At 40.8% G+C, this 13,406-nt stretch overlaps 1 protein-coding gene across 5 annotated transcripts in view; it reads left to right on the forward strand.

The window, feature by feature from the left end:
- Positions 1 to 13,406, forward strand: part of mtss1lb (MTSS I-BAR domain containing 2b) — an 83,979-nt gene that overhangs the window by 60,802 nt on the left and 9,771 nt on the right. The window contains exons 7-15 of one of the 5 annotated variants that reach the window (XM_044184470.1): positions 593 to 601; positions 3,475 to 3,632; positions 5,441 to 5,548; positions 5,656 to 5,753; positions 6,974 to 7,256; positions 7,650 to 7,724; positions 10,429 to 10,584; positions 11,078 to 11,260; positions 12,705 to 12,870. In XM_044184470.1, coding sequence (XP_044040405.1) covers positions 593 to 601; positions 3,475 to 3,632; positions 5,441 to 5,548; positions 5,656 to 5,753; positions 6,974 to 7,256; positions 7,650 to 7,724; positions 10,429 to 10,584; positions 11,078 to 11,260; positions 12,705 to 12,870 — 1,236 coding nt within the window. The remainder of the gene's footprint in view (positions 1 to 592; positions 602 to 3,474; positions 3,633 to 5,440; positions 5,549 to 5,655; positions 5,754 to 6,973; positions 7,257 to 7,649; positions 7,725 to 10,428; positions 10,585 to 11,077; positions 11,261 to 12,704; positions 12,871 to 13,406) is intronic. The other 4 variants (XM_044184576.1, XM_044184500.1, XM_044184654.1 and 1 more) reach the window with 4 other exon arrangements.

The raw sequence follows: 13,406 nt of genomic DNA on the forward strand, positions 1-13,406 counted from the left end.
TTCAAAATAACAATTTATATATATATATATATATATATATATATATATATATATATATATATATATATATATATATAGTCTTTTGTTAAAGGTCACTCTATGACTCTCTGAGTACATGTTCTGTACTTACAATTGTTATTGTTTTATGGAAAACATAATAGTAGTGAATTGTAATAAATGAAATGTAATTAAATAATTAAACTAAACAGCATTAATAACAATAAAAATGATACAACATTAGATGAAACTGACAGCGAAACAGTGCAGCGCCCTTTGCTGTTATGTTTGTGAGTGTTTGATTAGCCCTCTCAGTGCTGATGTGCTGATGCTATTATTGGTTATTATTATTATTATTATTATTATTATTATTATTATTATTATTTTCTGGATGTTTGGTTTTTGGTTGCAGCAGTGTTTTTTTTTTTGCTCTAACCTGTGGCTGTCTTGTGATGGCTTACTTGTACTAACCTTAATACTGAGTTCTGCTATTTCTGTTCTCCCCCTTTCCCTCTCTGCCCCCTTTTTTGCTTCCTTTTTGCTGTCTTCCCTTCCCTTCCCCTCACTGCTACCGTCTCTCTGTCCCCCGTAATAGAGATGCTGGGTAAGTATCAGCCTATCGCTCGCTACAGCTCTGCCGCATCACCTCCTTTTTACTCACATTCCCAAACCTTCTCCTGCAGATTACCATACAAGCATGTACGCAGTGGAGGCTAAAACCCAGCTGAGCTCAACATATTACTTAGTGGTTATTACTAAATTTGTGATACAAGGGTTTCTAGTGGTCATGGAAAGGTTTCGGTGTATATAAGGCAATTGTTTTATAATATGGAAAAGTCAATGAAAGTTCAGGGCAACAGAGGGAGCCATGTAATCAGACCTGCATTAACCTACCAGAGAACCCCAAAAAATGAGCTGTGGGCTCCTATTTTCCCCACTTTCTGTGCATGCATTGTAGTAGTTTGTGATTAGTTATTAGTTTGTGATAACTTGATTAAGCATACATTTATTTTATGAAATGCACCACAGAAGCACAAGATAAACCAAAATAACGAACGCATCTTCTCTCTTTCACTCTATCTCTGTTACTGCAGACACCTCAGCTGACTTTTTTGCATGCTGTAACTGAACACAGAGTTCTTAGGTTCATTGCAGAGCAGCACTTTCTTTGATACTGGAGGGTTTTGATGGCAGTTACTCAGAAAATGAATGAGGCAACTGATAATGAGGATTATATTTTTGTGCCAAGTGATCAGTCAGATATTGGAGTATAATTTTAGCATAAATATGACATTGGTAGTCAGAAGACCTGGGCTTGGCAGCAAAACTGTGGACAACTATGTGCACTGTGATTGCGATTTGTGATTACTCTGCTGACTAATTGGTAAGTGCAAATCATTAAACTGTTACAGTAGTTGTAAGTCTCATAATCACTGACAGGAGGTCATGTAATAGATGTCAAAATAATCTTATCATTCACTGAAAATGATATGAAACCATCTACAGTGACTTAGAAAACTAGTTGCAACACTACAGTTCCTAAAGAAGCTTCACTTAAAGTTTTGTCCCCTGGTGACAGATAAGAGTTCAGCTTCTATAGTTTTATAGTTGTTTGAGAAGGTAGTCGTGCGGTTTCACCCCCGACAATGCATGATGTAATTTAACTTCTTCCTTGACTCCTGCACGACTTCTGTAGCTGCTACTATTAGCTTTGTTGTCACACTGCAGGCTTCCATTCTGCTCTCATCCTACCCCTCCTCTCTCGTTCTCTCTGTCACTCTATCTCTGTTACTGCAGGCATCGCTCCTGATTTTTTGCATGCTGTAACACTACAAAGAGTTATTTCATGTCTTGCTCTCCAGTCACTGCATTTCATGTTTTTTTTTTCTGTTAACAATATATAGGATTCAGATTTTCTACACCATACTTATGCACCTATGTCTTACCTTTTTGCATCAAGTGATTGCTGTGCAATTACAGCAAGACAGAAACACATTATTTGTATTTTGGCTCTGTACTGTCATCACACATTACACATTGTGATCAACTTTTTATGCTTACATTTAGCTCATGTTTTAGTTTACACAAGGAGAGGCCACAGAAAAAAGCATTAGTCTAGCTAGTTTGGGTGTCTCCCCAAAAAGTGGCAACTATGCTAAAGCTAGCACAAAGGACATATGCCATTAGATACATGCAAGTATCCACTCGTCTAAACTGTCTTGCGCCGTTCCACTTTATTATTTAAAGCTGCTATAATGAATATTGTCTCTATATATTCATAGAGACGAGCCCACAGAGAATTATTACCTGACTCTGCAGTTCCTCCCCCTTTTAGTGTTTTTAAGTCATTATTTTGTTTTACAGCCTGCAACTTTACGTTTTGGTTCACTCTCCCAGCTCTCATCAGTGCTGATTTTGGCCGTGGCAGGCAGCTGTAGTCAGCAAAAAGGCTCTAAAAACCTACTTTGCGCTACCTCTCCAGCACCAAACGGCGGACAGACAAAGTTAGCGACTAGCTGGTGAACATAGTGGAACATTTAGCAGCTAAAGAGTCAAATATTTCCCTCAGGGGTTGGTGGAGATCAAAACAGTGACTTACATTTGTTAGGTGGAAACAAACACGACTCCAAATGAATGCTAATGTTGCTCCGTGTCTGCTGGCTGTGTAAATAGGCAACGGTTTGCTAACAAGTTCACCATAACAAAATAAAAGGTTTACATGTCAATGTAGTGTTCACAGCTTGTTTCTGCTGCCCCCAAGTGGCCAAAAAAAATATCAGTTATTGCAGGTTTAAAGCATAAGCTACTGCAAAGTTCCTACATTTCATATGAATTGCCTCCAAAATTGAAATCAAATCAAAACTGTTCAGTTTCTGAGGACAAAGGAGAGAAACAGCCAATATTACAACATATTATTAATAACCCAGCATCGTAAATTATTAGATATAGGTCATTGAGCTATTGATTCATTGGGCACAGCAATGCTAAATGCTCTTCGGATATGCTTCTTGTCTCCCTCTATACATAGTATGCAGGACATTATGTTGTTAGGGTGGCTGCTGTCTGTCTAATATAATGATATATAATATAATACAATGACATAACATGATGCACTTACAGTACAGAGCCAAAACATCAAACGAGGTGTTGCTGCTTACTTTGTCTCACTATTTTACATTTCATAATGTATGCCAGTGGTTTGATGGAGCAGTGCATTTTCGGAAGCAGAGGCTATTGGTGTTAATGCTTCTTTTTTTCTACTGCTGTAAATACCCACACACACTTTTTCTCCCTTTCACTTTCACTATCTGCACCTCCATCTTTCTTCCCTACTTCCTTTTCATCCACCTCCCGTGGTGAAAACCTCTCTTCTTTCCTTCATACTTTTCTACCATCATCCTCTCCCTAACCTGCCTATCTCACTTCTATCTCTCTTTTTTTTTTCTTCTCACCACCACCATACCCTCCCCACCCCAGGGCGAGGGGACCTGCAGCCTCAGCTGGACAGTGCCATGCAGGATGTGACTGACATGTGCCTGTTGATGGAAGAGACAGAGAAGCAGGCAGTGCGCCGGGCCCTTGTGGAGGAGAGGGGTCGCTTCTGCACCTTCATCGGCTTCCTTCAGCCTGTCGTGGTGAGGCGGAGGGTTGGTTGTAGATTGGAGGGAAGGGAGGAGGGAAAGATGGGTGGATGTCGGGCAAGCACTTTCTGACCTGCTGCACAGTGTGACTATAGTCTTCTATTGTTGCTGAGTAGCTCCACTGATAAAGATGCGGGTTCAGTGCCTTGCTCAAAGTGACTCAAGGGCTGTCGGTTGTGTGATGCCAAAATACAAAAAGTGACACTATCGTAGCTCTTGATTTCCACTGGGAGGCAACATACTGCAATTTAACTGATGTAGGTGTGGGTAAGTCTCACATGTTAACAAGGGTTGTGATGGTATCAAACTTTCACGCTACAATTTTTTGTGGCCAAAAATATCACGGTGAACGGTATTATTATGTTATTACATTGCTCTCCTGAAATACTACTTATTAGGGCTGAAATTTACCTCACACCATGTTTGCCTTGGATTTTATCAAACCAAACAAACATTGAAAAGTGAACCATATGATGCAACTTGATGCAGTTTTTGTAGATGTTGGAATCTACAAAAGCATTATGTACACTAAACAGTATAAAATACACTTAAAAACACCATTGTTACGGGCAAGTTTAGGACATGGGAACTCTTTAAATACAGCATAGTGTATTTGTCTATTAATTCAATGCATCTGTTCATGTTTTCATGTTCTTATTTCTTTTCTTTTGTAAACCTAACAATGATGGAACGTGGCAGAGTTATATCAGGCTTTTACAAGCAACCAGCACCACTGCGCCTTTGTACACTAATGTACCTCCGCAATAGACAACTTTTAATTTTCTTTTCTGATTGGGTGATGCGAGCAGTATGACCCAAAGCTGAAATGAAACCTTTCATGGGAAAAGCTAAACCTGACCAGTAAGGAAGAACAGCATTTGCGCAATCTTGAGGCGGCAAGTTTTCTCTTTGTCAGTCATGTAAAATGGAAGCTCGTTACAACTACGCTCCACAAGCTGGTTACGTTTTGGCAGGTCAGCTGGCTGATGCTAGCATTGCCATGGCAGCGAGAGCTAGAAAGACAAGGAGCCTGGCTCGCTGGCCTGCTGAGGCTGCTCTGCCTCTGTGTGACCAGTATAGAAGAGCTCCCTTGTGACTAATAAAAGTAGAACTTGACAGTAGTCATGGTAATGACGGTGATAGAAACTGTTGCCGGTGTTGTTCCCATCAGTATGTTTCATCGCCGTATAAAGTAAAACCGGTAAACCCGCACACCTCAAATACATACATAAGAAAAGTAGAAGCCCAACACTAATTTTATGCTATTTATTATAATTCATTAACCATGAAGTATGACACAGAAGACTGTATATAGGGCTGAGCAATATGACTGAAATGAATATCACAATTAATATATTAATAAGAATATTTTTAAAGTGATTATTATGATTTAGGGAAAATCATATATAAAATATTCACATTGTGTGGAACAAAAACAAACTTAAGTCCTATTGTTTTCTATGTGAATGTACACAACAAACAGCACCACTGTCCTTTTTTTTTTGATAATGCAAAATAACAGAATTTTCATTTCATTTTGGGATTTTAAGATTCACTCTCTTGAATGACACATCCCAGCTACTGTACCTCGGCGTCTCGTTTGGTGATAGTATGTCACCCGCCTCTGTTACAGCTGTCACAGTATTATATATATTGTAACATATTGTTGATTGTTGAAGTATTAATTCACGTTTTGCCGTATCGTATGTGTGCTACAGGTGTTGTAGGCTGTTTCACCTGACATGCCACTGCATTGCAAATCTGATGGAAATTAGCATCCTTGTTTCTATCTTGTTTTTAAGAACGGAGAGATCGCCATGCTGGGAGAGATCACCCACCTCCAGGCCATCATTGATGACCTCACTGTGCTGACAACCGATCCTCACAAACTGCCCCCAGCTAGTGAACAGGTGAGACATACACACACACACACACACACAACATGCAGAACACATATAAAGAAAAAAAACAAAATATAAACAAACTCTCTTGACCTCACTCTCTTTGTCTCTCTCAGGTGATTAAGGATCTGAAGGGGTCAGATTACAGTTGGTCCTACCAGACCCCTCCTTCATCCCCAAGCAGCTCTGGCTCCCGCAAGAGCAGCATGTGCAGGTACTCACACACAAATACACACATGTACACACAGACATAACCAACACCTTGTGTTATAAACTGCCTGAGTATCAGAAAGAGGAGCCTTCTCTGATTTTTATGTTTCACCGTACTGTCAGTCTTTGCGTCTGTGTTTCAGTCCATTATTACTGTTTGTCCGGTCATCTCCAGTTTAGTGGAATCTCCAAATAAATGAACCACATCCTTCAGACAGAGAAACATTCTGTAGAAGTATGGATTTTCTTTCTGAACAGCTGAACAAAAGATATTGAATTTTGGCTTAAATAGTAGATATCATCAGCACATGCACAATCTCTACTTTTGTTGGTTGTAAATGGAGGCAGTACTCAAATTCAAAATCTTTGAATAACTAAATAAATACTACGAGAAGAATACTGTGAACTAAAAATGGATTTTGTAGTTCTTTGTCTGGAAAAAAAAAAAACACTTGGTATGTGCGTGAACCGGTCTCTGTGGGTGTATGCATGTAGAAGCAGTCGCCCTCAGGGCGAAGCTCTAAAGCATGCAAGTTCACAGCCTTTTGCCTGCAGTGTTTCGCGTGTTTGTGTGTGTGTGTGCGTGCCTTGGATGCTCATAAGCGTACACACTCTCTATCTACCTCCTCCTCCCCCTCCTGCCCTTTTCTCCCCAACCCCTTTTCCCTCACCACAACCATCATTCTCTGTACTTGTCTCTTTCTTTTCTTGTCTGTCTTCTATTTTTTTGTGTCTTGTTTGTTCGCACTCATGTGATTTGCCCTCTTTCTCGAATCCTGCGGGGTGTTTTGTTGCCTGGTTTCCTTTCATTTTCGGGGTCTCTGCTTTTAACTGTGACTGCTGTGTGACTTTAATGCGTCATTGCATCGTGGGTTTTCGCTAACCTGATAAACCAACAACTTACTTTGAAATACTCCTGAACTTCACCACATCACTTAAACCAATCACACAATTCTCCAATGCATCCTCCAATCATCAATTTATCATCTTCGCCAATAACCAACCCCTCACATCTTACAAATTTCGTTTCAACTTCCTCTTCCTAAATCGAACCATTACTTTGACACATCTCCGTAATCATGCTCTCTCCCCCTGAATACTGTCCTTACCCCACATTGACAACCATCACCTTCATCCTCCCCTCACACTCCTCACCCTTCCATCACTCTGCCCTCCCCTGCTCCTCTGTACCTTTCCCTCCCACCCACCCCCACCCCCCTGCAGCAGCGTCAACAGCGCCCACAGTAGTGCCTCCCGTTCGTCAGGGGGAGGCGGTAGTGGTGGTATTAGTGGCGGTGGTGGAGGCTCCCAGCCTCACTCACCCACCTCATCCTCCTCCTCCTCCTATCGCTACCGCAGCAGCCTGCCACACCAGCCTCCACCACTGGGGGGCATCGCGGCACACCGCCTCAGCAGCGTCTCCTCCCACGATTCGGGCTTCGTGTCCCAGGATGCAAACATCTACTCCAAGCCCCCCTCGCCCATGCCCTCGGACATCACTAGCCAGGTACAAATGCCTTATGAACACACAAGGAAATAGACGCACATATTTATGTACACAAATTCAAAGTTAGTGTGGTAATAAGCCCTAAAATGTTGGTGTCCAGCCACGCCACTGAATTAGCATAAAACACATTTAATATAATGGTTTACATACAAACATACAAAACATTTGATTTTCCAAATTGACTTAATTCTGGTTCATTTCCAAATCAAACCAAATCTGTCTCACCTCACTGGCATTTTAAGTTTTTTTTTTGGGGGGGGGGGAAATGATGATGATGGCTATTTAAGCTTCACACATACATACGCAATGCCCACATGAACATATGGACTCTTGATCAGTTTTGGCAAATCAGTAAACAAAGTTATGTGTTTTTCCCCTTTTTTTCTGCTGTAGAAGTCATCCAGTTCAGCATCGTCAGAGGCCTCAGAAACATGCCAGTCAGTCAGTGAATGCAGCTCCCCCACCACTGTAAGTACTCTTATTCACACTGTACATTTTTTACTAAAACATTTTCATTTGTTCCAGTACTGCTCTCTGGTGGCAGTGGCAGTGACAAAACCAAATTTCTAGTAAAATGGAACCATAATTTTTTTAAATTTTTAAATGTTTTTTTTTTATTGCAAGTCAAAATACAGGACTTTAACAGGACAACACAAGAAAAGCAAAACAATCAATACAGTTTATTGTTTATTGTGTTTGTGTTTATTTGTGTTTATTGTGACTGATATTGATCCAGCTTTAGGTCACCCCCAGACCCTTATAGGAGGGAGCTGGCCCTTTGTGGGCTTGATCACGACATTGTATAAAATACAGAAATGGAAAAAAGTATTATATTAATGACAAATAAATAAATACATTGGAATATTTTATTGCGGGAATTCGAATTTTGGTGGCTCGCTGCAGTGGTAGAAGAGGCGCAGAGTGTCACTGGCAATTCAGTGACACTTACAATTTTGGTTTTAAGATTCACAGCAACTCAGATCAGGTCGACAGCAAACTATGCACGGAACACTTGTATTTTGTTCTGTTTTCACCACTTTAATTGGTGGAGGAGCACTCACATAAACCTCTCCAAAATCAGAGATTCCTTGTATTTATGTTTGAGAGGTTTACTTTTTACCTTTTTATGCACATCTGTTTGCAACCCCCTCTCAGATGATTAACACCCTTTACAGCCACCTGATGGCAGTAAGTGTGTGATCCATCTCTCAATTGAGTGACACGCATCGTCAAGATGGATTGCGTGCCTCACTTCCACTGGTTACCTTGATTCAGTCTTGCACAACAATCACACAATCTTCTGTTCTCTTCTGCACATGAAACTTGTTTGTTATATCTGGGTATTTTTATTTAAATTATCAGGAAGTTTGAGGTGGTGACATCCTCTGCACACACTGGACACACACTCAGTTCCACGAAACATCATGAGACAATTAAAGCTTCTTTCCTCTTTACATCTTTGAAACTCCTCATATCAGCTTCAACAGGTCATCTCTCCACATCTGGTGCAACAGCTGCGTCTGCCTGCGACAAAAGTAGAGCTACCAGTAACTGTAACAACATGACATGGTACAGCAATGTAACGGCAAATTTAGACAATGCCAACCCTGACTTGAATGTAACCTTAATAATCTTAAGGTTAATTAATTTCAGTTAAAGAAAACGATTATTTATTGGGCTGCCATGGTGCACTTTACACCTGCAGCCACAAAAATACCAAAAGTTCACCACCACTTTGTCAACACACACTGTGCATGTCACACTTAACTACACTTTGCTCCCTGCAGCTTGATTCACAAACTCATTCAAGAATAGCATCCAAAGGGTTGCTGGTCCCATTCCCAGCACCACCAGTACTAGCCTGTTTGGGACTGTCTCATCTACTGCGTGGGGGGACAGTCCCGAATGCTTCTGTCAATAAAGACGGTGTAGTCCCTCATTCGTCCAGGAGTGTTCTATCGTAGAAAAGGTTTCAGTCGTAGTCATCTGGACACTGTTTTCAGAATCAAGACGTTTCGGCTCCCATCCGGAAGTCATTCTCAATTGTGAAAAAAATTGGACGGGAACTGGAAATTTAAACTACTCTGAGTTACATAAGCCCTGCCCTCAGGAAGGAATCTGCCTGAGTATCTGTAAATAGCTAGTTTCACCTGAAACTGACCTAATAGTTTCAAGATGGCCCAGTAATCAATAAATCAATAAATCTGTCAATAAAGCATACATTTCACCTTCTAGTGGCTAGTCCACTTGTTTTTGACTGTGGAATGGGCTCATTGCTGCCCCTTGTGGCTGATAGGGGGAAAAAACACTCATTATGGCTGACTGTAGTTGCCGTGGGTCCGTACTCAGGGGGTCTCAGGAGGCAGTAACGAGCCCATTACTGCTTTGTGCAGCAGAAAGAGGCAAAGAAGACGCCATATTTGAAAATTTACTTGCACAAGAGACTTGAAGGTGAAATTTATGCTTTATCGGAAGACTTTTCAAACAGTATTATAGCGAAGGTTTCACAAGACAAAAGACTTCAAGGATGAGGGCTAACTTTTTTGTTTTGGAGATACACATCTGGTTAACTCCCCCACCTCTGATAAAGTGCAGCACATAGCATAAGCTTTTTTATAGGGACCATCCAAAACTGTCTCCTATACTTTGGATGAGATAGTCCGAAACAGGGCTACACCAGTACTAAAAACTGCAATGCACATTAGAAACAAGGTTATCAAAAAAGTTACCATTTGTTATATTCTGTGCTACAATTATGCAGAATTACTGCAATGAAAGTAGTAACTGTCAAATCAAATCCATCAGAATTTTAAGTGCATGCATGGAGCTGCTTTAACAGATCCCATAACCTTTCTAACATAAACATATAAAGTAGTTGTGAAATGTAGGCTTTCTAGGCTTCACTGACTCAGTTCTAATTACACTTAGTCTGCATATAGAGTCATTTTGATGCATGGACAGCAGTGACTAATTGTCAAATCTGTTCCTACTCTTCTGTTTCATGCTTGGTGTGTGAGTGTCTATCGTAGGTGTGTGTATACATGTGTTGCTTTTATTCTGGTGTTTGGCCCAGTGGTCCCCCCACCACAGCTGGCCGTCTCTGTCCCTGTCTTGGTCTGTGTCTCTGGCTTTTTCTTTCTCTGATGACGTGACTATGTCTCTCATCCTGCAGTTTGGCACGTCCTTCGCTACCTTCCGCCCCACTCTCTCTCACTCTGGCTCCACCAGGCCTCTCTCTGTCATTCTTCCTGTTCCTGCGTCCCCACCCTATAACTGCCCCCCCGGATCCAGCTCCACCTCTCCCACATCAAAGGTTCCTATCTGGAAGGTTTGTTCTCAATTCGCTTCCATTTCCTCAGATGCACCTTTTCTTCTGTTTCTGTTTAATAAGTTTTAGTTAATGCATCGGGTTTATTTTCTTTTAATTTTCATCACCTGATTAACTCATTCATAACCACATTGCTTTGCTTGTTTAAAGTGTTCATCCCCACTTGCTGTGTGTGCATGCATATTTTTTTGGCCTCCCCTGTCACACTCACTGGTTTTACAATTTACCCACTGGAGATTGGCCAAAACTAAGCAGAGTGTGGCGAGCTGACCAATCAAACTCATCAACATGAACACATTCAAACTCTCAAAAAGGCCCAGGCCCACACACACCCACGCACACACACTCTTCCAAGCACCAGACACAATCCACCCATAAAGGCCCCCTCTCTCTGCACTCAGATGAAGGGCTTCAAACTGCTGGATAATGGACAAGTCTCTCGTGCTAATCCTACCTGCTACCTCATGTTTATTAATTCGACTCACCTCTTCAGGATTGGTCAAAAGCAGGTCAGTATGAGCAGCCGGTGGCTGCAGCGGCAGTTCAGAGGAGAAAGGAACCTCTCGATAGACTGAGAGAGAACGAGGCGTCGCCGGGATCCCAGGGATACGCCGGGCCGTCACACCCTGATGACGCGCAGAGACCCAGGATGACCCCGGCTACCATCGCTGCCAAGGTAACGCTGGATGATGCTGACAAGCAGGCTGGAAATTTGTAAATTTGTGACCGAGTGTTTGTACAGCAGTGCATGAATATATGTAAAGTGTGGCCTATAATAAGCCACAGCAATTCATCTTCCAATTACTGTACAATAAGTTTGATAAGCTGAAGACTTGACCAATCTGATCTGCCAAATAATACAAACATGAGTGCTTCTGGTGTCCCCTACACTCACTGGTGCTCTTGGAGGGGAAAAGAAGTATCTTTTTAAAAGAAAAATAATATGCCCTCATCCATGGGTAGGGTGTGGCATAGAAAATCCAATGTCATGCATGTGTGTGGACAATTAGAAATAAAAAAACTTTAATGAATATGGGCTACTACATAATAAAAATACACCAACACGTAACAGTATACTTGTCTTACTCTGGGTGTGATGACCCTCAATGAACCCACACCAATAAGTCGACTATATCCACATATCTGTTTTAAGGTGAACCCAATACATACATGCAAGTACGTATTTGACCATTAAGGGTAGGTTTAATGAAGGAATCAGTAAATACTAACCAAATGTATTAACCACTCGAGGCAAAAACCTCAGTATACAACATGGAGACATACAGTTCATACAGTAATGTGTCTCAACATTTAAATCAGACCACAAAAAACAGACATAGGGTGGTTGAAAACAATATATCCAGTAAAATAACTACATAAAATAACAAAATCTGATGAATTAAAGAGTAGCTCTAAAGTGGTCTAATATGTGATTGCATGTATGCACTGGGTTCACCTGGATGAGGGGAGATAATGTTGGATCATTATGTGTATCAAGGGAAAAAAAAGATCACCCTAAATGAACAGGACATTCCAGCTAAATGTTTGTGGTACATTTTATGCATGAAAAGCTTTTGCTTTTTTACTACTTTGTTTTCATCTGAGCATGAGACAATAGACAATAGCAGCAAGTGAACCAACCTATATGGACAAAATGTGTTTTGTCATTGGAGCTGTGATAGTAGACACATATGAAATATGTTTCTCTTGGTCCAACTGACAAGCACTGTCCCACATTATTGCAATACAAAAGCTAAATATAATCATAAATAAATATAATCACTAAATATATCATATTCATATAACATAAATATGGATAGAGTTTCAACGACATGAGAGCATTTGTTGAAACACTCACATCCAAAATAATTGTAGTTATGCATTTATTGTCATAAGAAAGCATTAGCAGAAGTTTCAGCCGGCATGAAGTAGACTTGTTTTATCTGGAACTGTGAATTATTAACACATTATGTACTGCCTCTGCTGATGTATTCATCAATATGTGAGCTTGTGAAATTTCTTACATGTCCCACATGCAATTAACAAAAGGACAGAAATAATTCTGAATTTATTTTTTAAACAACTGGCTGATTAACCGGCTTGGCTCTATATGTCCTCAGCATGGAGAGGAGGTTTCTCCAGCAGCGAGTGACCTGGCCATGGTGCTGACCAGAGGACTGAGTATGGAGCAACAGAAAAGCAGCAGAGACTCCCTGCAGTACTCCAGTGGCTACAGCACAGAGACCACAACCCCGTCCTGCTCTGAGGACACAATTCCTTCACAAGGTGAAACTCTAATTTGCTATAATCTACTACTCTAACTACTGTAGTTTTTAATCTTGTTCATCCTAAGGAGCCTGCATTTATTACATTTCTCCGGGCCCCAATCATCTTAGTTTTTGTAGGAAAGCCAACCTGTCAAAGGAATGTATTATGAATTTTTTTGAAGTGAAATATCAATATTTACAAGCCCTGCAGAATTTTGACTTTTTACTTTCACCAGAACCCCTGTCTTTAGTGTTCAAACAAAGTGAATTATCCATTTAATCATCCAAGCAGCAGGCACAGTATACGACAGGTGTATTCTGACAGTTTCCTTGACAGCAGCTGGGAGATGACAATATAAAGATGAAATTGAATAATATTAAATGTGTTCCTGCATCATAGTGTTGGCTGTCAGTTTCTGGCTTCCTTCATCCAAATACCCTACCCATATAATGTGGCTATCCCTGTGTCGATCCAATAATGTGACCACAGCACATTGTCTTGCCTCAGTCACTCTAAAAATGCCTCAGTCACTCTAAAAATGCCTGTCACTTCTC

The sequence above is a fragment of the Siniperca chuatsi genome, linkage group LG1, assembly GCF_020085105.1.
Source record: "Siniperca chuatsi isolate FFG_IHB_CAS linkage group LG1, ASM2008510v1, whole genome shotgun sequence".
Lineage (NCBI taxonomy): Eukaryota > Metazoa > Chordata > Actinopteri > Centrarchiformes > Sinipercidae > Siniperca > Siniperca chuatsi.